General features: G+C 37.8%; 1 protein-coding gene across 1 annotated transcript; it reads right to left on the reverse strand.

Moving 5' to 3' along the window:
• Window positions 1–1,697: 1,697 nt before the first annotated feature.
• Window positions 1,698–23,600, reverse strand: BIRC2 (baculoviral IAP repeat containing 2). The gene is given in 9 exon segments (XM_052652407.1): window positions 1,698–3,588; window positions 4,863–4,901; window positions 5,624–5,878; window positions 9,872–10,126; window positions 17,444–17,492; window positions 18,091–18,169; window positions 22,395–22,494; window positions 22,588–23,426; window positions 23,428–23,600. Coding segments are annotated over 9 exon segments (1,866 nt in total). The 5' UTR covers window positions 23,484–23,600; the 3' UTR covers window positions 1,698–3,394.
• Between the last annotated feature and the right edge of the window lie 818 nt (window positions 23,601–24,418).

Here is a 24,418-nt window from a genome sequence, read left to right on the forward strand (position 1 = left end):
AATGTCTCAGCTTTTTAATATGCTGCCTTGGTTGGTCATAGATTTTCTTCCAAGGAGCAAGCGTCTTTTAATTTCATGGCTGCAGTCACTACCTGCAGTGATTTTTGGAGCCCAAGAAAATAAAGTCTGCCACTGTTTCCATTGTTTCCCCATCTATTTGCCATGAAATGATGAGACTGGATGCCATGATCTTATTTTTTTCAATGTTGAGTTTTAAGCCAGCTTTTTCCCTCTCCTCTTTCACCTTCATCAAAAGGCTCGTTAGTTCCTCTTCGTTTTCTACCGTAAGGGTGGTAGTATCTGCATATCTGAGGTTATTGATATTTCTCCAGCAATCTTGATTTCAGCTTGTGCTTCATCCAGCCCAGCATTTCTCATGATGTATTCTGCATATAAATTAAATAAGCAGGGTGACAATATACAGCCTTGACAGATTCCTTTCCCAATGTGGAACCAGTCTGTTGTTCCAGTCTGTTGCTTCTTGACCTGCATACAGATTTCTCAGGAGGCAGATAAGGCGGTCTGCTATTCTCATCTCTTGAAGAATTTTCCACAGTGCCTGGTACACAGTGGATACTGAGTACTATGTTTTACTATAGTACAGTTTCAAAAATGATCTAATTCCCTCTTTAAATTCCTTCTTTAATGGCAGGGAGAATCTCTTACTGACATAGGTCTTGCACCTAGAAGTATGCGTTCAGACTTACACCAATGCACCAGCACATCACGATGAATGAAGGCAACAGCCCGGCTGGTGGACCACACTCTCCTGGCCTTGCCACACACACTGCCACCATTCAGTCCCTCTCCTACCTGATGGAACACTTGCTGCAGCTCCCTGACAGACACAGAGCCTCAGATTCCTCCCAGGGCCAGACCTGGGCCCACAGATGCGTCATGGAGCCTGCAGGGCTGCTCTCTGCCCAGCAGAGGACTCAGGCTTTCTGGAGACCCAGGCCTAGGCCAAGTGATGAGTGTCCCACAACTCACAGGAGAAAGGGGCTGTGCCATGGGCAGACCAGTACAGGGCCTGCCTCCATGGCCCTTAAGAGTGCATGCCAGGGCCCTGCAGATACGTTTCCTACAGAATTCCTGCCTATTTTCACTTAACCATCATTAAACAGCACCTATTAAGTCTGACTTTAAAAAAAAGGATAGAGAAATTTTTTCTTCCTACTATACTCTCTACCTGAAAGAATCTAATGGAGTTTGGGGATAAGAATTTTTTATACTAGACCTCCTTTTCATTTGGCCTCAGAAGTCTGTCAAAGACCCAGATCTGGGAAAGGTCAAATATGACTGGGCCCCAAAGAACATACTTACCATTGGCTGTAATCAACCTACCACGAACACTTCTACAACAAAATGAAGACACTATTTTCTTAAATCCAAATGAAGATTTACATAATTTTGTTAAGAATGTTTGATATGGATTTTTAATTCAAATAGTATCTATAATATACAAACCAACTAGACAGATACTGTCATCTGAAAGAAATTCTCATAAATTTCACTATTATTTTAAAAAACATTTTTTGGTAATTTGTTTTATGAATTCTATTTTTTAATAAAGCATTTGAACTGCTTACAATGTGACAAGTACTATGCTTATGTACATTATCTCATTCTCATATAACTTTATGAAAGTTTATGGAAATTATAAAGCAGAACAACAACAACAAACTGGTGTGAAATGATGTAGTCTTTTTAAAGACCTTTTATTCAGATGTTTCTCACAAACTGGGGAAAAACTTTTATATCACTAAGAGAAAAATCCTTATGTTACAACACAACTGAAAAACAACCAATGAGAATTTGGAAATGTAACTGTGATAAACTCCAGAGTTCCTGGTTTCCAGTTCTTTTCAACAATACTCTAAAGTAGTACTCAAGGCTTTCAGAAAGAATACCAGATACAGTCACTCCTAAAATGATACATAACAGCATTAACACTGCTCCTTTTAACTTCTCCTGTGTACACATATGTACACTAACACAGCTCAAACATAAATCTTACTTTTCATATAAACAGAGATTAAGATTAAATATTATATATGACACCTTTTTTTTTTTTTTTTTTGCTGACAAAGCAAGAGATTTTATCAGGAAGGGGCACCCAGGTGGAAAGCAGTAGGGTGAGGGAACCCAGGAGAACTGCTCTGGCAGTCTTGGGTTTTACAGTGATGGGATTAGTTTCCAGGTTGTCTTTAGACAATCATTCTGACTCAGAGTCCTTCCTGGTGGTGCACGCCTTGTTCAGCCAAGATGGATGCCAGAGGTGAGGATTCTGGGAGGTGGTTGGACATGTGTTGTCTCATTTTGAGCTTTCCTAAGCTCTCCCGGTTGGTGGTGGCTTATTAGTTCCGTGTTCCATACCAGGACCTCCTGTCATAAAACAACTCTTGCAAATGGTTACTGTGGTGCCTGGCCAGGGTGGGCGGTTTCAGTCAGTGTGCTTCCCCTAACAACTCCCTGCTGGGAGACTTCAAACTCAAGATCCTTCTTGGGAACTGGAGTGGAAGTCTCTTTCTTCTATAACTTCTTCCTGCTGTGCATGGGCATAGGCCTGCCTAGCAAAGCAGAAGTCTCTCTCTACCTGATCTAAGTTGAGGTATTCTGTGCTTGAAACCAGCATTCACCTTGTAGTAACAGCAATTTAGCTTGCAACTGTTGGCTCCTCTCAGAGATGAAATAGACAGGGGCCAAACACGAAACTTAACAGGATGGTCATCACTGGTCCCCAGAAACAGGAGGCAACATTTGGGATGAGGGCTTCAGGGTGTGTGACTTTTTCCTGATTGGTTACTGGTGAGGCAACAGAGCGGTGCTCCAGAAATCTTGTGTTCAGCCTCAAGTTACCATCCTCCACCTGGGTGGGGGCCCCAGTTCTGTGGAACTCAAAGACATTGTTATGTATATTTTTTTTGAGTAGGAACCAGGACCCTGTCTCAACGCTGTACCACTATTTGAAAAAGAACACAACTGAAAAAGAACCAGTGAGCATCTGGCAATATAACTGTGATAAACTCCAGAGTTCCTGGTTTCCAGTTCTTTTCAACTGTACTTTAAAGTAGTACTCAATGCTTTCAGAAAGAATACCAGATCCAGTCACTCCTAAAATAATACATAATAGCATTAACACTGCTCTTTTAACTTCTTCTGTGTGTGCATATGTACACTAACACAGCTCAAACATAAACCTTACTTTTCATATAAACAGAGATTAAGATTAAATATTATATGTGACACCATTTTTTTTGAAACATGAGTACTAGTACCAAAGAAAGCAGAGAATACAAATGTTACTAATTAAGGAGTCAGTAATTCCTTTTTTTACTTCAAACAACATTTTAAAGATGTTTATATATAAGCTAACATACAGCTTATTTTTCTTTTATGAGAGAAATGTACGAACAGTACCCTTAATTATACCTCTGCAAATAGGGCATTTTCTTAGAGAAGGGGCACATTCCTGGCATACTACCAGATGACCACAAGGAATGAATACAATAGAAACTTCTTTGTCCATACACACTTTACAAGTTCTTTCTTCTTGCAGCCTTCTCAACTGTTCTTCCAGGGACAGACCTATAACAACAAAAACCTCAGTGAAATTCAGTTTCTACTTTACCTTCCATTAAAAAAATAAAAGGGTAGGGGCTTCCCTGGTGGCTCAGTGAAGAAATCTGCCTGCCAACGCAGGAGACACAAGTTCAATCCCTGATCCAGGAAGATCCCACATGCCGTGGAGCAACTAAGCCTGTGCACCACAACTACTGAGCCCATGCTCTAGAGCCCAGGAGCCACAGCTATTGAGCCCACGCACTGCAACTACTGAAGCCGGTGCTCTGGAGCCCGGGAACCGCAACTACTGAGCCTGTGCTCTAGAACCCGGGAACCACAACTACTGAGCCTGTGCTCTAGAGTCTGGGAACCACAGCTATTGAGCCCACGCACTGCAACTACTGAAGCCGGTGCTCTGGAGCCCGGGAACCCCAACTACTGAGCCTGTGCTCTGGAGCCCAGGAACCCCAACTACTGAGCCTGTGCTCTAGAGTCTGGGAAACACAGCTATTGAGCCCACGCGCTGCGACTACTGAAGCCAGTGCTCTGGAGCCCAGGAACCGCAACTACTGAGCCTGTGCTCTAGAGCCTGGGAACCACAGCTATTGAGCCCACGCACTGCGACTACTGAAGCCGGTGCTCTATAACCCAGGAACCACAACTACTGAGCCTGTGCTCTAGAGTCTGGGAACCACAGCTATTGAGCCCACGCACTGCAACTACTGAAGCCGGTGCTCTGGAGCCCGGGAACCCCAACTACTGAGCCTGTGCTCTGGAGCCCAGGAACCCCAACTACTGAGCCTGTGCTCTAGAGTCTGGGAAACACAGCTATTGAGCCCACGCGCTGCGACTACTGAAGCCAGTGCTCTGGAGCCCAGGAACCGCAACTACTGAGCCTGTGCTCTAGAGCCTGGGAACCACAGCTATTGAGCCCACGCACTGCGACTACTGAAGCCGGTGCTCTATAACCCAGGAACCACAACTACTGAGCCTGTGCTCTGGAGCCCGGGAACCGCAACTACTGAGCCTGTGCTCTAGAGCCTGGGAACCACAGCTATTGAGCCCACACACCATGACTACTGAAGCCTGTGCACCCCAGAACCTGTGCTCTGCAACAGAAGCCACCATAATGAAAAGCCCGTGCACTACAATGAAGAGCAGCCTTCACACACCGCAACTAGAGAAAGCCTGCGCAGGAACAAAGACCCAGCACAGCCAAAAATAATAAATAAATAAATAAATAATTTTTTTTAAAGGGTAATATTTTATGTTGGTCCCAAGTCTTAATTTTGTTTTACCTGAAACATCTGTTGGAATATACTTCATATTCTTTTCCACTGAGGAAAGAAAAACATACAAAAAACATCACTCTAACATTCAGCCACAGAAATAAAATTTTGTCACGTGCAACAACACAGATGGGACCAGGAGTGTATTGTGCTTAGTGAAATAAGTCACTAAGACTTATTTCTATTACACAGAGAAACACTATGTTACCATGTATATGCGGAATCTAAAACATAAAACTAGTGAACATGACATAAAAGACACAGACATAGATATAGAGAACAAACTAGTGGCAGCACTACTTCCAGTGGGGGTGGGCAACACAGGGGTAGGAAGATTAGGAGGTACAGACTACTGCGTATAAAACAGACAAGCCACAAGGTCCATTGTACAGCACAGAGAAAATCGCCAATATTTTACAATAACTATAAATGGAATATAATCTAAAAAATTTTAAATAACTGTTGTATACCTGAAACTAACACAATGCAGTAAACCACCTACACCTCAATTAAAAAAATTTTTTTAAAGCATTACTCTACCAAATACAAGACTGCTTTGCCTACTACGTATTATTTTTCCCGTACTATGTGTTGAATACACAGATTTTAGTTGTATATCATAGGGTATTATTTAGCCAAGCTACTCGGGGAATAAAAGACTTCACTTTTTTAGAACAAGTTAAATGTACACAGTTTGCTAACTGGATTCAATTTATTTATCAAACACAAACATGAACACAATTCTAAAAATAACTGTACAACAAACTCACCAAACAAGTTCTTATACAATGTAGGGTCAATTTCCTTAAGACAGTTTTTGAAGATGTTGGCAGCACTATTTCCTTTAACTAAAACAGTATCAATCAGTTCTCTTGCTTGTAAAGGTATCTGTGTTTTTTGCTTAATAATATCATGCTCCTGTTTATTAATTACATTGGCCTTTAAAAGATTATCCAGGATAGGAAGCACACACGTCAACTGTTGAAAGAGAGCCATTCTATTCCTCCGAAGTAATGACAAATCATCTTCAATGTTAAAAAAGAAAAGAAAAGATGTATTAGATTATAAACTGCTCCAACCACACTCATAGTCACTAACAACCAACCCAATGAACAATTATGACACTAAACAGGAGCTAGAAAAAAAGAACAAAATTACTTGTCTGCATCTTAATGTCTGTCATTTGGAAAACTTTCAGAAGGTTTGGTATGTATGTAGTACACATACTACACTATGGCATAGTATGTAGTATACACATGGCCTCTGTTTTTGTAACCTACTTAAGTCTATATACTGGGTTGGCCAAAAACTTGCTTTGGGTTTTTCTGTAATATTTTATCTTTTAACATATCTTAGAATCCTGCTTTATCCTGCAGAAAGTAGGAAGAGAATTTTAGAGGAGAGTATAAATGTGCCACCTCTATACTTTGCCCCAGTGAAATACTGACTTTTCTTTGCATTATATCGCATTGTTTATAAGCATTTTCATATGAATTGTCTCATTAGATAAAAAGATCCTATCAATTAAACAAGTCAGTTATGAATGTTTCTTATTTTCAGATAGGGTAAGAAAGACTCAGGCGGAATGAGTGAACTGTCTAATGTCACAGGAAGAATCAGTTGTAGAATCAAGTCTCCTACTCTCTTCAACTTCATGTTTAAGAAGCAGTAAACAGGATTTCCCGGGTGGTCCACTGGTTAAGAATCTACCTGCCAATGCAAGGGACATGGGTTTGATCCCTGGTCCAGGAAGGTTCCACATGTTACAACTAAGCCTGTGCTCCCCAACTGCTGAGCCTGCACCCTAGAGCTCTGCACCTATTGAGCTCATGCAGCACAACCTCTGAAGCCCACAGGCCTAGAGCCAGTGTTCTGCGCCAAGAGAAGACAGCGCAGTGAGAAGCCCACACTCCGCAACAGAGAGCAGCTCCTATTCGCTGCAACTAGGGAACAGCCTGCACTCAGCAACAAAGACCCAGAGTCGGGGGGTTGGGGTGGGGAATAAAAGCAGTAAGCAGTGCTGAAGGGTTTGAGCTGCAGAGTTAGGACAGACCTAGCTGCCCACACAGGCACAGCCACTTAGTAGCTATGTGCCGTAACCTTCATACACCTCAGTTTCCTCATCTGTAAAATGTAGATAATAATAGTACCTTTCTCAAAGAGTTGTAAGGATTAAATGAGATATATGTGAAGTATTTATCACAGTATCTGGCACATAGTTGGCTACCAATATTTTATAAATGTCTAGGTTTATAGCAATTTAAAAAGAATGCATATGAATCAAGCCTAGTTTTGTTTTTAAAGTAATGTTTTCTCCTTTAACCTTAAACCACACAAAATCCATAAATTTCTGAAGTATTTTTCAAAAACTTCCTCTTTTGATGCCCCAATCACCAATATTTAATTGCCTTCTTTCAGCTTTAAAAAAAAAAGTTGCTGTTCAGTCCTTCCAATAAATACTCAGGGTTGATTTCTTTTTGGACTAAATGCTCTGATTTCCCTGCTGTCTAAGGGACTCTCAGGAGTCTTCTCCAGCACCACAGTTCAAAGGCATCAATTCTTTGGTGCTCTGCCTTCATTATGGTCCAGCTCTCCCAACCATACATGACCACCATAGCTTTGACTATATGGACCTTTGTCGGCAGAATGCTGTCTCTGTTTTCAACATACTGTCTAGGTTTGTCATAGCTTTCCTGCCAAGAAGCAATCATCTTCTGATTTCATGGCTGCAGTAACCATCTGCAATGATTTTAAAGTCCAAGAAGAGGAAATGTGTTACTATTTTCACCTTTTCCCTTTCTATTTGCCATGAAGTAATGGGGCCAGATGCCATGATCTTAGTTTTTTTAATATTTAATCTTCAGCCACCTTTTTCACTCTTCTCCTTCATCATCATCAAGAGGTTCTTTAGTTCCTCTTTCCTTTCTGCCATTAGAGTGGTTTCATCCACATATCTGAGGTTGTTGATGTTTCTCCCGCCTATCTTGACTCCAGCTTGTAACTCATCGAGCCTGGCATTTCTCACGATGTGCTCAGGGTATAGGTTAAATAAACAGGGTGACAACAGACACCCTTTCTCAATCCTGAACCAATCAGTCATGCTTCTTGACTCGCATACAGGTTTCTCGGGAGACAGGTAAGATGGTCTGGTATTCCCCTCTCTTTAAAAGTTTTCCACAGCTTGCTATGATCCACACAGTCAAAGGCTTTAGCATTTTGTACATCTCTATATTTATAAGTTTAATGAAAAATAAAGAAGTCTATTGTAAAGTTGTTTAAAAAAAAGACCATTTCCTTGGGGTTGCGAAGAGTTGGACATGACTGAGTGACTGAACAACTAAGAAGTGAAACACACTACTCATCTCAAAATTATAAAAGTCCCTTCTCTGCCCACAACTTATATCCTTCTGCCTTAATAATTCACCTTACTACTAACAGATTTGTTCTTCACCTGATGCTGTAGCTCTATGTCATTTCCAAGCCTATTAACAAGAGTTGTCTCCTGGCTTTGCTTATGTCCCATTCTAATCTATGTATCAGTCAGGTGTTTTAATTATCTTCTCTTATTAGCGTCCTAAACTCTTCCTCTCTTTTTTTGATTATTAAGAAACAATTTCAAGCTATAATTCAAGACTTTTCTCTGAACCTTACAAAGTACAAGAAAGTCACAAAACTATGGTGCCCAAGTTTATTAGAGTGATTTCATTTAACGTGTATTTTATTGTTGTTGTCATTCAGCTGGTCAGTCATGTCCGACTCTTTGCGGCCCCATGAACTCCAGCACTCCAGGAGTCCTTCACTATCTCCCAGAATTTGCTCAAACTCAAGTCTCCTAGTCAGCGAGGCCATCCAACCATCTCATCTTCTGTCCTCCCCTTCTCCTCCTGCCCTCTGGTTAATAATCTCACTATCCGTGGGCCCTTTCTTGCACGAAGACCCTCCCACTTCCCAAGACAATCTATTTAAAAAAAATTTTGATGTGCTAGGTAAAGGCGCTAAACTGTTTTACTTGTAACATCTCATTTAATTCCTATAGCTGCCCCATGCAATTTGTACTACTATCATCCCTGTTTTACAGGTGAGAAAACAAGAGTTCTGGTTAAATTAATCGCCAAGCTGGTAACTGACAGAGCCAGGATTTAAACACAAATTTGTCTCAACTAGAAATCAGACCTTAAACATTCTGCTACACAGCCAAATGATACAGTTCTCAAACTATTCCTATCATTACTTACAAGCTTAAAGAGAAAAAGCGTTTTCCAATCCGACAGTCAAATTTACACTATGTATGCAACCTTCACCTCTACTGGCCCAGTAACCCCATCTTTTTGCATACTAGTTTCCACAGCTAGTCTCTAAGCTCCTTGAAAGTAAGCACCATGAGAAGCACAGTACTTGGTACAGGTGATCATTTTCAGTTAGTATTTGTTAAAGGAATGATTACTCAGAAGACTTGTTGTGGAAGTCTGAAGCTTAACACAATATGGATGAATACCAAAATCAATTCCCTACGATCTTTGGGTTGGGGAGGTGCTTCTTATCAAATCCTAGAATTTCATCATGGATTTTATTTTTTCTATAAGGATCACTAAGCTAGGATTAGACAGTAAAATACCATGTTAAAAATATGATTTAAAGGAACTTAAAAAAAATAAGTAGAAATGAGACAGGCCCCCAGCTTTAAAATCTTACTTTTTCTAAACAGTTTAAATCTGTTAATGTAAGAGGGAGAAAGGCAATATAGCTCAAGAAAGAAATTATGACAAAATCCTCTGATTAGCATAAATCAGGGATCTTCTTGGGGAGAAAAAAAATGTTCAGAAAGAAAAAAAACTGTAGTCAGTGATTCTCAACTAAGGTAATACACTGCTCACAGTGAAGGGGATGTGAGGTTTGGAAATGACTGCTGGCTGCCACCAGTTAGTGGAGAGACAGGGATACTCACTGTGCTGCAACACGTGAGACAATCCTATGAGACCTCAATGGGAATAATCCAGGGGACTAACATTCCCAAATACCTGATGCTGTTTCTTCAGTCTGTCTTTCCTTCTCTTCCTCCTCTTCTTCTTCTCTTTTCTCATCTTCAGCATTGAGAAGTGCTGACACAATATCATTAACTGTTTTGTAATTCTCTCCAGTTGTCAGGATTTTACTCTGAACTGTCCGTTTTACCAGGCTTCTACTAAAGCCCATCTCCAAGGCAGCTTTAACCACAGGTGTATTCATCATGACTGCATCGTCTGAAGAACTTTCTCCAGGTCCAAACTGAACAACTATTTTAAAAGATATATATTTGGGTAAATTCCATAAATATAAAAATATGGGGAACAATAATGACTCTGATGCAATCTTTACTCTAGGGGTGATTATATCCTGGTAATGGAGATGAGCTGTATGCACAAGTTACCTATAACTCCAACCGAAGTCTGAACCTGATAAGGATCAAATGAGAGTGCAGTTACAGGCTGCTCTTATTGTTGTTCAGTTGCTAAGTTGTGTCTGACTCTTCTGTGACCCCATGGACAATAGCCCACCAAGCTCCTCTGCCCATAGGAATTCCCAGGCAAAAATACTGGAGAGGGCTGCCATTTCCTTCTCCAGGGGATATTCCCAACCCAGGGATCGAACCCATGACTCCTGCATTGGCAGGCAGGTTCTCTACCACTGAGCCACCAAGAAAGCCCAGTGTACTCTAAAAAAATACCAATTCCCACATCTTAGACCTACTTCGTTAAGAGTCTTTAGGGATGGAACATAAGAATATCCTAAAAATTCCTCAAATGACTCTGTTGTACAGTTATTTTTGGAAACTGAGATGCTACACAAATTTGGAAGTGAGAATAATCTCAATTCAGCTAGGAAAGTGGGAGAAATCAACAAAGACTTAATGAAAAAAATCACACAAGAGTCTGAACCTGAAGGATAGACAGGACCTGAAGAGGTGGATACATGAAGCAGAAAAAACAGAGATGGGAAGAACAGTAAAGTGGAAGACTAATTCACACAGAATACATCTAAAAACGTGATAAATGTGATTAAAGAATTAAAATAATATGACTTCAGATAGCAACACATATTCTGAAGAAAGTAAAGCAGAATAAGGTGTTAAGACAAACTAGGAAGCAGCAAGAGGACATTCAGGGTGACCAGAGAGGCACTTTCTGATAACAGGGTCTATGCCAGCCAATATGGCACTTTTGTGAAAAGTATACAAAGACATCATTCTTCAAGATACTTTACTGCCATCTGCTGGAAAACTGTTGTATAATAAACATAAATATACACTGTGTGTGCTCCCTTGCTCAAATGTATGTGGAACCCTGCATGAATGGGTAACAGCAGAGCAAACAACTCTATGATAAGGAATGAGTGTGAGAATATCTGAAAGAAGTCTTTCAGGCAAAGAGAAGAGCGAATATAAAAGCCTCAAGTCAAGAGGAAAGCTTGATATTATTCAAGAAATAGTAAGGCCGTGCAGAGTCAGAGAGTAGGTCAGAGAGTAGGGTGAGGCCTAGATCATGTAGAGCCTTGTGAGGAGTTTATATCTTAAGTCTGCTAGAATATTCTAGGACTGATAAAACTTGATTTGTTTTTTTCAAAAAATGATTCTGGCAGCTCTGTGATAAACTTGAGTGAGGTAAAATGGAATCAGGGAGACCTGTTAGGATTCTATGACAAAAGGTGATAGAAGCTTGAATCAGGTTAACAGTGGTGACGGTGAAGAGAAGTGGTAAGATTTGGGACATATAAAGATAGAGATGAAAGGACTTTTAATAGCTTAAATATACAAAGTAAAAGGAGGAATCAGGGATGATGTCTAACTTAAGTCAACCTCAGCAAGTGCAGACCATTAACTGAGCAGGGAAGATCAGAGAAGAAGCACATCTGAGGTACGAAGGGCAGGGAGAAAATGTTTGCTCTGGTCCTATTAACTCTGAGAAATCCATTATAAACAAGCAGAGATTTAAACAGGTGGTTGAACATGCTAGTCTGCAGCTCAGGAAATGGAGAACTACCTTTGGGCTGAATGTTGAGGGGCACTCCATCACTTAAGAGGTTTGAAAAAGGAGTACCCACCAAAGGAAATTGTTCATGATCAACCAGGGAAATGGGAAAATCAACAATGTGGTGTCCAGGAAGCCAAGTGAGGACGATACCTTAAGAAGGATACAAGAGAGTAATGATAGCAAGATTGCTAATTAAGATGTCTCCCATGTGGATCCCGACTCAACAACAATTTGGAATCCATCCAAGGACCAAAGTGCCCTTGTGAGAGGCTCTGTGATTGAGATATAAGATTCTGAAAGCCTGTGTATTCCAAAACCAAGGACAGCGATTTTGAGAAGACTGGCTTGTACCCAGGTGCTTGAATTCCTGACCATGGTCCCAGCGACAGACCCCAAAATAGCTCTGTATCCATCAAAATTGACAGAAGAAGGGCCTCACCTGGCAAGACCGATCAGTAAAAACTGGAAATGGTGTTTGCTCCCTCAAATGTACAGATACTATGGCCAGGCTACATATAGCATATAAATATATAAATCAGGCACATACAACACCATCAAAAGAAACTAATAAACATCCAGACTGACCTCAAAGAAATGAAGATTTATGATTCATCTCACAATGAACTCAACAGTCACCTTAAAGAAACTCAATAAAATTCAAGAGAACAACGGTAAACAACTAAATGAAATGAAAATAACAATGCATGAACAAAATCAAAAGTTTAAACAAGAAATAGAAACCAAAATCAGAAGTTTAATCAAAAGAAAGAAAAAAGAATCAAACAGAAAACCTGGAGCTGAAGAATAAAAGCACAGAACTGAAAATCAATAGAGAAATTCAACAGACTTGATCATGCAGAAAAAAAGAATGAGAACCCAAACGGAGATCATTTGAAATTAGCCAGTTATAGGAACAAAAAGAGAATAAAAAAGAGTGACGGAAGACCACATGAATTACAGGGCACCACCAAGCAGATGAACATCACAGGAATCCCAGAAGACAGAAAAAAGGGGTAGAAAGTTTACTTCAAGAAATAATAGCTTAGAACTTCAGTTCCCAAATCTTGGGAGAGATAGGGATATCCAGAAATAGCAAGTACAGAGAACCCCAAGCAAGATCAGGCCAGAGATTATTCCAAGACACATTATAGTCAAAATATTAAAAATAAAAAGACAAAGAAAGCATTTTGAAAGCAGCAAGGAAAAAATGAATTATTACATACAAGGGAACCCCCTAAGGCTATCAGCACATTTCTCTGCAGAAACCTTCCAGGCTAGGAGAGAAAGACTTAATATATCCAAGTGCTAAAAGAAAAACAAATGCCAACCAAGAACACTGGGAAATTAAAAATGAAGGTAGTCTTGTCCAGGCTTCAGAAGTAGGGGAGCATACCTCTAACCGACTTCTGACCTTGCCTGGACTACATGCCTGCCTGCATGCATGAACATCAATCATTACCAGCAAGTCAAGCAGCACTTCAGGTAAGAAAGGGAGTGAGTCTTGGATTTTTTTTTTAACGAGTACTTTATATTTGATTATTTTTTTATTCATGTATTTATTTTTGGTTGCACTGGGTCTATTTGCTGCACAGGCTTTCTCTAGTTGCAACGTGCAGGTTTCGCACGGGCTCAGTAGTTGTAGCATATGGGCTTAACTGCTCTGCAGCATGTGGAATCTTCCCAGACCAGGGATTGAACTGGTGTCCCTGCATTAGCTGGTTGATTCTTAACTACTGGACCACGAGGGAAATCCAGCCTTAGAATTTCTTAAGCCCCGGGAACCTAATCAGGACCCCAGAGTCTAAAGAACTTTATGACTCACAAGATGAAGCAAACAGCATTGTAAAAGTTAAAGAAAAACCTGAACTGCATTCTTGCATGCAAACTGTTATCAGTTTGTGGCCTAGGATCATAAGCAGGACCTCCCAAAGCTGCAATCTGAAGTCTGGCCTGTGTGGTGGATGTACTGACAGGACCCTTTCCCAGTTAGGACTCTAGACTGCTGTTACATGGGACTTCCAGCACTGTTCAATACTAGATTAACGTGGGTATTGGCCCAATGTAGAGATGTATATCGGAGAAGGCAATGGCGTCCCACTCCAGTACTCTTGCCTGGAAACTACCATGGATGGAGGAGCCTGGTAGGCTGCAGTCCATGGGGTCGCTGAGTCAGACAGGACTGAGCGACTTCACTTTCACTTTTCACTTTCATGCATTGGAGAAGGAAATGGCAACCCACTCCAGTGTTCTTGCCTGGAAAATCCCAGGGATGGCGGAGCCCAATGGGCTGCTGTCTGTGGGGTCGCACAGAGTCGGACACGACTGAAGCGACTTAGCAGCAGCAGCAGCAGAGATGTATATGCTATTACTTCTGTTTACTGTTTCTATTTCTTTTCTTTTAATGACTGTACACTGAAATTAAGCCAAATTAATTATTGAATATTAAATATTGAAACTGCTTATTTGTGTGTAACAAGCAGTTTCTTTTGTTAACGAATCCTTTGAAACCAAAATAAAGTACAACTTTCAGCAAAACAAATACTGGCAAAATTGTCCTTCAGAAATGAAGGAAAAATAAAGACATTCCAGTCAAACAGAAGTTGAGAGTTCATGAATATGAAACCTGTTTTATAAGAAATGCTAAAATGATTTCTTCAAGTTAAAATGAAGAGACCTTAAGTAATAACATGAAAACATATAAAGGTATAAAACTTAACTGGTAAAACTAAGTATGCAGGTCAAATTCAAAACACACTATACTGTAATTGTATGTCTAGTGTAAGTTAAAAAAATAGTAATACATTTTGCACAGCAAAGGAAACCATAAACAAAACAAAAAGACAACCTACAGAATGGGAGAAAATATTTGCAAAGTGACTGACAAGGGATTAATCTCCAAAATATACAAAGAGTTCATGCAGCTCTATGTAAAAACAACAAACCCAATCAAAAAGAGACAGAAGATCTTCTATAAGACATACAGATGGCCGAAAGGCACATGAAAGGATGCTGAGCATCACTAGTTATTACAGAAATAGAAATGAAAACTACAATGAGGTATCACCTCACACTGGTCAGAACAGCTAATAACAAAGTCTACAAAAATAAATGCTGGAGGGGGAGTGAAGAAAAAGAGAACCCTCCTTCACTATTGGTGGGAATGTACATTGCTTATAACCACTATGGAGAACACTATGGAGGTTTCTTAAAAAACTAAAACTGTAACTACCGTATGACTCAATAATCCTACTCCTGGGCATATACCTGCAGAAAACCATAATTCAAAAACCTCAACTGTTCACTGCAGCACTATTTACAATAGTCAAGACATTGTTGTTTAGTCACCAAGCTGTGTCCGACTCTTGTGACCCCATAGACTGTGGTCCTCCAGGCTCCTCTGTCCATGAGATTTCCCAGGCAAAAGTTCTGCTGGAGTGGGTTGCCATCTGCTTCTCCAGGGGATCCTCCCAACCCAGGGACTGATCAAATCCGCACCTCCTGCTTTGCAGGTGGATTCTTTACCACTGAGCCACCTGGAAAGCCCAGCCAGACATGGAAGAAACCTAAATGTCCACTGACAGAGGAATGGATAAAGAAGATGTACATACATGTAATGGAATTCACTCAGCCACAAAGAACGAACGAAATAATGCCATTTGAAGCAACATGAATGGACCCAGAGATTAACAAACTAAGTCAGACAGAGAAAGACAAACATCATATGATATTGCTCATATGGGATATCTAAATGTTTTTTAAAAATGATTTAAATTAACTTACAAAACAGAAACAGACTCATAGATTTCAGAAACAAACCTATGACTGCCAAAGAGGAAACTCTGGGGAAAGGGATAAATTAGGAGCACGGGATTATCATACACACACTACTATATATAAAAGAGATAACCAATAAAGACCTATGGTATAGCACAGAAAACTCTACTCAATATTCCACTACAAACTATATGGGAAAGGAATCTGATAAAGAATGAATATATAGTATCACAGAATCACTATGCTGTACACCTAAAACTACATAACACTGTAAATCCTCTATATTTCAATAAAATTTTGTTTAAAAAGGAGTACTATAGAAAAATACAGAAAAATAAAAAACAATACTAACAACTACAACTTCAGTAATTTGTTACTAGATGCAGAATATAAAGAGATATAAAGTAGGACATCAATAGTGTAAAACATGGGGTGAGGATTCGTAAACTGTAGAGTTTCTCTAAACGATTGAAGGTAAGTTGTTATCAGCTTAACACAGGCTATTATATCTGTAAGATATTTTATGTAAGCGTCATGGTAAACACAAAGAAAAAACCTACAGTAGATACAGAAAATACAATAGAGAAATTAAAGTACACTACTATAGAAATTAAGTCAGAGATGAAGACAGCCAAGGGAAGAAATGAACAAAAGAATTAAAAAAAAAAAACACCAGTCAGAAAACAATTAACAAAAACACAGCAAAAAGTCCTTATATATCAGTAACTATTTTAAATGTAAATAGACTAAATTCTCCATCAAAGACACAGAATGGCTGAATGGATTTTAAAACCCCATAAGACCTAACAGTATGCAGCTTACAAAAGAATCACCTTAGCTTTAAGGACACAGAAAGACTTGAAGTGGAAAGATATAAAAGGCTGAAAGTGAAAAGATTAAAATTTCTATGCAAATGATAATCAAAAGTGATGGGGAGTTGCTCTACTTACATAAAGTAAAATAAACTTTCAGTCAAAATTAGTGCTAAGAGACAAAGAAAATCACTGTACACAGTGATGAAGGCGTCACCTCATCAAGAACACATAAAACAATTGCAAACTTATATGCAACAAAACACTGGCACATCTAAATATCCAAAGCAAATATTAGCATAACTAAAGGGAGAAATACAGAGGAATATAATAATAGCAGGGAACTTCAATATCCCACTCCCAACACTGGTTAGATCATCCAGACAGAAAGTTAATAGGGTAACAGCAGACTAAATAACACTTTACACTAAATGCCAGATGTAGCTAAAATTATAAACTATAATCAGAATATGTATTTCCTACCCTGGCACTAAAATACTACATACCAGGCAAATACTTTTCTAGACCCATTCTCAAATCATGTAACCTGGGCCTTTCCAAACATGATAGTTTATACCAAATTTTCCCTCTTTGGAGGGCTTACTATTTGCTCCTCTCATTTGGTATTCCTATTTGTCTCCCCAATTAGAATATGAGCACTTAAAGAACAAAAACTAGAATACTTCCAAGAATCCTCTAAAAATGTCATGAATCTTAGAAGATAGATGTGTGTGTATGTGCTCAGTCGCTCAGTCATGTCCGACTCTCTGCAACCCCATGGACTGCAGCCTGCCAGGCTCCTCTGTCCATGGGATTCTCCAGGCAAGAATACTGGAGTGGGTTGCCATTCCCTTCTCTAGAGAATAGAAAACATACATAATATTTACTGCTAACTTCTTAGCACTTTTTTTCTATAACCCAGCAATCCTTTATATACAAACTTTTATTTTCAATACTCTTAAATCCTATTCTTTATTTGGGATATTTTCATACATACTTGGTGGATCAGCATTTTCATCTCCAGGAGTATTTGCAGTTGACAACAGCTATGAAACAGGAAAAAAAAAAAATAGGTAAAGTCCAGAATCTCAAACAATCTGAACATAGCAACATTAAGGTAAGTTTATCTTAAGTACTATGCACATGCTTTGAAAACTGGGTAGTTTACATACTGCACTTTGCTATGCTTTATCTTAATCACCATAAAATATTTCCTTAAACTTCAGTTAATTCCATATTAGAATTTAAGTATCAGGAAAGCAGGAAAAAGTAGTAATGGTTTCTCATTCCACTTAGAAAGTTGTATTTCAGCTTAACCACTCTCTGAGGTTCCAAATTCCTAAAAAGTTATTTTTTTGTTTATTTTTCTCAAAAAGACGGAGTAGATACTAAAGACTCTTCTCCAACCCTGCCACAAATTTGTAGAGGGGCAGGTTATGTGACTTTTCAAAAAACTAAAAAATAGTTTTTAAAAGCCATGAACAAACAAGGTAGTCTGAAAATAAAACTTAAAAGTGTCATTAAGACGGACATGAAACATATAACTATAATTAACTTTAAAAAGATACAAAGATCACTTTTAATCATATTTTGTAACTGTTATCTAGGAGAATCCAATGTTGCCAATTATAAAAACATATTTACCTGTTCAAGAAGATGAGGATATCTAGCTTGAATCTCACTAACAAACTCCTGCCCTTTCATGCGTATCAAGAACTCACACCTAAAACATAAGAGGAAAATTTTTAAAATTCTTTTATGCCAAAAACATACTCAGATCATTCTAGAAAAGCGGTTTTCAAACTCTTGGACTATATCCCATAGTATAAACATTTTACATCACAACCTAGTACACATATACACCTAACAGAAACAAAATTCTCATAAAACATCACAAATTTTTACTATGTATTGATACATTCTGATATTTTTTTTTTATTACATTAATACAACAATAAAGGAGTCTGGATCTCAAAGGAGAAAAAGCTAAGACTTGGAAAATGCTGTTCTAGACAATTTACTTTGGGAGTTTAACATAAGTTTCAGGAACTGTAATGTGGTATGCCTAAAATATGATCTTTCACAAAATGACTGCTAATCTTTCTCCACTGTCCACTCTTCCATTATACAGGAAGCACAAATCCCCTAAAAAAATAAAGAGTATCAAGTATTTTCATCTATATATACTGTGACAGTGTTTCCCAAATACTTGCTTTCAAATTACTAGAATTTCTCAATGGTTATTCCAGGAAGTTCATATAACATTTGTTTCTATTTCTTCCCTTTTGTTTCTTCAACAAATGGACACAGACAACTCAATATTCATAAATATTAGCCTTTATCTATGTCCATACTGTACACAGAAACAAACTAAAAATGAACCAGATGCTTAAATACAAAACCTAAAACAATATAACTTCTAGAAGAAAACACAGGAGACAATCTTTTTGTCCTTAGGTTAAGTAAAGATTTCTTAGCTAATAAACCAACAGCATAATCCATAAAAGATAAATTGATAAACTGACATCATCAAAATTTAAAACTTCTGCTCATCAAATACACTGTTAAAAAGATAAAAAAGAAAGTTACAGACTGAAATGTTCCAGAACACACCTGATGCAGAACCTGTATCTAGAATACATTAAGAACTCTCAAAACCTAGCAATTAAAAAAAAAAAAAACTTCTTGAAAAGAGACACTTCATCAAAGAAAACACAGTTCCAAGAATGAAGAACCCACAGATACAAAGGGCTGACTCTACTATCTCTTATGAGGAACTTCAGCACCCATGGATTTTGGTTTCTTGAGGGGAAACCCTGGGAGTGTCCTGGAACCAATTCCTTGCTGACACTGAGGGACAACTTATATAGACAGCAAATAAACATCATTAATCACTAAGGAAATGCTAATTAAAATCACAGTGAAATACCACTACACATCTATTAGAATGGCTAAAATAAAAAAGATATTACCACATGTCATTAAGAATCTGGAATACTTGGAGGTCTCATACATTCCTGGTATGAATTTAAAATGATACAGCCACTTCAGAAAACAATCTGGTAGTTTCTTCTAAAGTTACAATGGTAAATAAAACTTGCCATCCAACCCACTAATCCCAATTCTAAGTATTTAAAGTATTTACCTAAACGAAATGAAAACAAGTTCACAAAGGTTTACTAATTTTTAGAGTGGCTTTACTCATTATTGCTCCAAACTGGAAACAACCCAATGTCCTTCAGGTGGTGACTGAGGTAGATTTAGTAGAGATCATGTAAACATGCTCATCACTCAAGTCATCATGCCGAGAACACAGCTTGTCATTGTTCCTGATCTTAATATAGGTCTAAATTATTTTTATTCTGGGATTAACTTATAATGACTAAAGATAGGAAGTATACTGAACATTGGCTGCTCCATATTTCCTCCTTCCAATAAATTCTATGAGGACTAAGACTTCTGTCTTGTCTTATTCATTGTTACTATCTCCAGCATCTAAAGTAGTATTCACAAGCATATAGGGAAATAGGTGAAAGTGATTTAGATATAAAATTCAATGATAAAATAAATAAGCCATGGGGACATAATATACATACAGCAAAAACAATGTGGTTAAAAGCAATTATGACTTTGTTGTTGAAGTGTTAGTCGCTCAGTCGTGGCCGAGTCTTTGTGAACTCCATGGACTGTAGCCCACGAGGCTCCTCTGTCCATACAGTTCTCCAGGCAAGAATCCTGGAGTGGGCAGACATTCCCTTCTCCAGGGGATCTTCCCCACCCAGAGATCAAACCCAGGTCTCTTGCATTACAGGCAGATTCTTTACTGTCTGAGTCACCAGGGAAGCCAAAAGCAATTTTTATACTTCAAAGAAAAAAAAATTTTTAATATGGTCAACAATATTGCAATAACTGTATAGGGGCAGATGGTTACTAGGCTTATCATGGTAACAACATTATATATGCAAACATCAAATCAGGACACAGCACACCTGAAACATATTATGTATGTTAACTGTATTTCAATTTTTAAAAAATGATATTAGAAGGGGGAAAAAAAGATCATTATGATTTTCCACTGTTACTTCTAACTACTTATTCCTAAGACTCTTGCCACCAGATAATGCTGTGACTGTCATGAATTATCATGCTCAATCAACAGGATCCCAGTATTCTTACTGGTCTGCTGCAAAATCAGCCTTTATCTACCAGTTTCAACCTCATATGTAATAATGGTACCACAATTTTTGCCTTTCTCTTTAATTTGGTTCTTCTTCATTTTGCTTTGGATTGACTTTTCATTTGATTCCACACTGTCGTGTAAATATTAGTAATTATGAAAAAGGAAATTCTTTTGAATGATTATGAATAAAAATGTTAAGAGAGAAATAACAGAAGTAAAATAGTAGCTAGTAGGCATACAAATATTTAATAAGTGAATAAATAAACTGTGTTAAAATACAATGATAATGATTATCCACTTTGGATTTTCATTTTCTGAGATGAAAGACTATCCACAATTGAAATTTGTTGTTTTCAGAAGTGTTTACAAAAAGTACTTCTGGCCTTTTCCCTTATGTAACCATTTCAAGCAAAACACTAATTACAGAAGTAAACCAAGATTTTGTTTGGTCTTGTTTTCTAAAGGAAAAATTATAGCAAATGAAACACTGTTAATCAGAAAGCTGTTTTTGTCTTTTTAATATAGTATTAAATTCCAAATTACAGAATAAGCCAATCTTGTAGAGCCAAGGACAATCAAGTCATTTAAAATTCTGACAACTGGGAATTTCCTGGTGGTCCAGTAGTTAGGACTTGGTGTTTTCACTGCTGTTGCCCAGGTTCAATCCCTGAATAAGGACTGAGATCCCAGAAGCCACACAGAGACGCCAAAAATAAATACAATTATGACAATAAAACATGATTTTTCCTACAAAAATAATTTAGAGATTCCTCATTATTAGGAAAGTCACTCACCAGTCAAAACACTATCTATATGATATGATTCCACTCTTATAAAGTACCTAAAATAGTTGAATTCACAGAGACAGAAAGTAGAATGGTGGTTGCCAGGGGCTGGGAATATAAGGAATTAATGAAATGAATACAAGATTCAGTTTGGGAAGATAAAAAAAGTTTGGAAATTGACAGTAGTAATGAATGAGGAATAAGGTGAATGTACTTAATGCCACAAAACTGTATACTTAAAAATGGATAAAATAGCAAATTTTATGTTATGTACATTTTGTAATTTTTTAAAAAGACAGTATTACCTATTCCAAATTCCTCATTTTATAGATGAGGAAAGGCTCAAAGGGGTCACATGACTTGTCCAAGTTCACACAACTACTCAATAACATTCCACCCACAGCACTGCCTCTAAATTCTTTCCAGGCTATAGTAAAAAAAAATAGGACATACTGGTAGAAACAGAGTGACTAAAGAGAGATACATGACATATCACAAAAACATAAAACTGTACAGAAAAAGAATAATTTACAATTATAATCACTTAAAACTGATTATACAATTAGGTTTTTATTATATGCATTTTTATATTTGTCCCATTCCTAGATTCATTTAATGTCCCTTGTTTTTCTTTTTCCTTATCTTTTTCTAACGTATCCCCTTTTTGCTCTACTTTACATATTTTTATAATACTTTAAACAAAATGGAAAATACATAAATGTAATGTATGGCCACAATTGTGAATGAGGCATCAAGAATAAGTTAAATTATATCCTGAACACATGGTTTATAAAAGAAAAAAATCACAGAATATTCTACATTTTTCTATCAAAATAACTGTTACAATTTGGTGTCTTAAAAGGCTAATTCTCTAATGGTATAAAGAAGCTTTCTTATACTGAAATGTAAACTTAAAATACACAAACATGCCTACATCTTTCACGCACAGAGTTGTATATACAAATACCTTTCAAAACAATTACCTTGGAAACCATTTGGCGTGTTCTACCCATGGGTCATCTCCAGATTCCCAACACCTTAAGCCACCATCACAACAAAAGCACTTGACATCATCATTGCGACCTAAAGAAAACACAAGAATAACTGAATACACACGTGTTCTAATATATTAATCAAAATGAACTAGATAAAACATATACCTATACATTCTCTTACCTACATAATAGAAACCAGCACTTGCAAGCTGCTCGGGCTGAACTGGTACAGTAGCTGGCCAGTACATAAATGTTCTCAGGCGAGCTGCATGTGTCTGCATACTCAAATTGGAAATGCTGAACCTCAGCGTCTCCAGAGAATTTTCCAAAAACGGACAGTTGGGAAAATTTCTCTGGTGTTCTAACATAGCATCATCCTTTGGTTCCCAGTTATTTAGCGTCCCACCACAGGCAAAACAGGCTACCCTGTCTCCAGGTCCTATATAATAAAAGCCAGCTCTTGCCAATTCTGACGGTGACAGAAAGGTTAATGGCCACATTTGATAAGTAAGAAATCTCGCTTCTTCAGTACTCATGGCATAACTGTAGGGGTTAGTCCTCAATGGGGAAAAGTCTTCGACTGCTCGAGAATTAATAGGGTTTGGTGAAAGGTTGGAATAAGAACCACTGAATGATCTACCATGTTCCAAAGTGGGTGATAATGAGTGAGTAAAACTGTTTCTCGTTGAAGAAGCATTCTTAGAAGTGGATTCCAGACTAGTAACAGAAACTAGATTCTGAACAAAGCTACAGCTCGGATACAGTTGTTTATGCTTCTCAATAGGATTGTCTCCTTGTTTCCAGTTATCCAGCATCAGGCCACAACAGAAGCATTTGACCTTGTCATTCACACCAGTGTAATAAAAACCAGCACGAGCAAGACTCCTTTCTGAGACAGGAACACCGGTGGGGAAAGTTGAATATGTAGACATTCGGTAGAGTTCACAGGAGAAGTCGTATGTCATCTTTTGTTTGTTGCCAATTGTCCAATTTGACAAGACTGTGCTATCTTCCATCACACTTAATTTTTCGATATGAGGGATCCAGGACAAGTCTTTGGGAGGTAGTTTTGTGCATGAGCGATTTTTACTTTTTGACAGCAAAAATCCTTTACATGAAATTTTTCTTCTCTTCACATTAGATTTTTTTTTTACCATAAAAAAGAATCAAACGATAGGCTCCTACTTATATAAAATTCACTACACCTTCTTTACTGGATTTACATCTGAATTTACACTCAGGTAGGATGACTCTCTCTCCTATATTATCAAAATACTATTTAATACTCTTTAGGACTATATTAACTCAAGTGCTATCTCTGTTCACTATTTGGTATAATACTAAACAGACTGAAAGAAGTTGAGACACTTTTGAAAATATGTTAACACTCCTTGATTTTTCAAGGAAGTTTATATTCCCAAAATTCTAAACAAAGACACAATACTTATGCCTTTTATTTGCTTTTGGTTACAAATTACAAAGCCTGGATATCAAGCCAATTAATGGCCATCCTACAAGAGAAAAAAACTATATGCAGACTTCTTTCCCTCCAAGCACTTTAATATATTTTTTATAAAAAAATCTTCTTTTATTCTAGTAAACAATGTCTTCATATGGTCACATTATCTAAAGGCTAATTTCACATAGCTTATCATCATAGTATTTACTTAAAGTAGCTTCAGTTAACAATTTTGGAGGATGTCAGCACCTACAAGCATTGCTGAACCTAAATCTGTTATACTGTGCACGATGTTAAAACTCACCAGCTGCTAACTCATCTTTGTTAATACTGTCTATATTTGTTTTCATTTTCTGCAGCATTAATATTATGTTGTCTTTCTTCCTAACTTTGCATACCACTTTATTATATTTGGTCAATTGAAGGTATTGTCTCCATAAACTTAACTAGTTAACCATAAAGTTTCTACAGCAAAACCTTTTTACATAATTTGTCTTTCATTTAAGAATCATGCACCTATAATATCACTCATTTTGTATTTAAAGGTAAATCA

The sequence above is a fragment of the Budorcas taxicolor genome, chromosome 15 (assembly GCF_023091745.1).
Source record: "Budorcas taxicolor isolate Tak-1 chromosome 15, Takin1.1, whole genome shotgun sequence".
Taxonomy (NCBI): Eukaryota; Metazoa; Chordata; class Mammalia; order Artiodactyla; family Bovidae; genus Budorcas; species Budorcas taxicolor.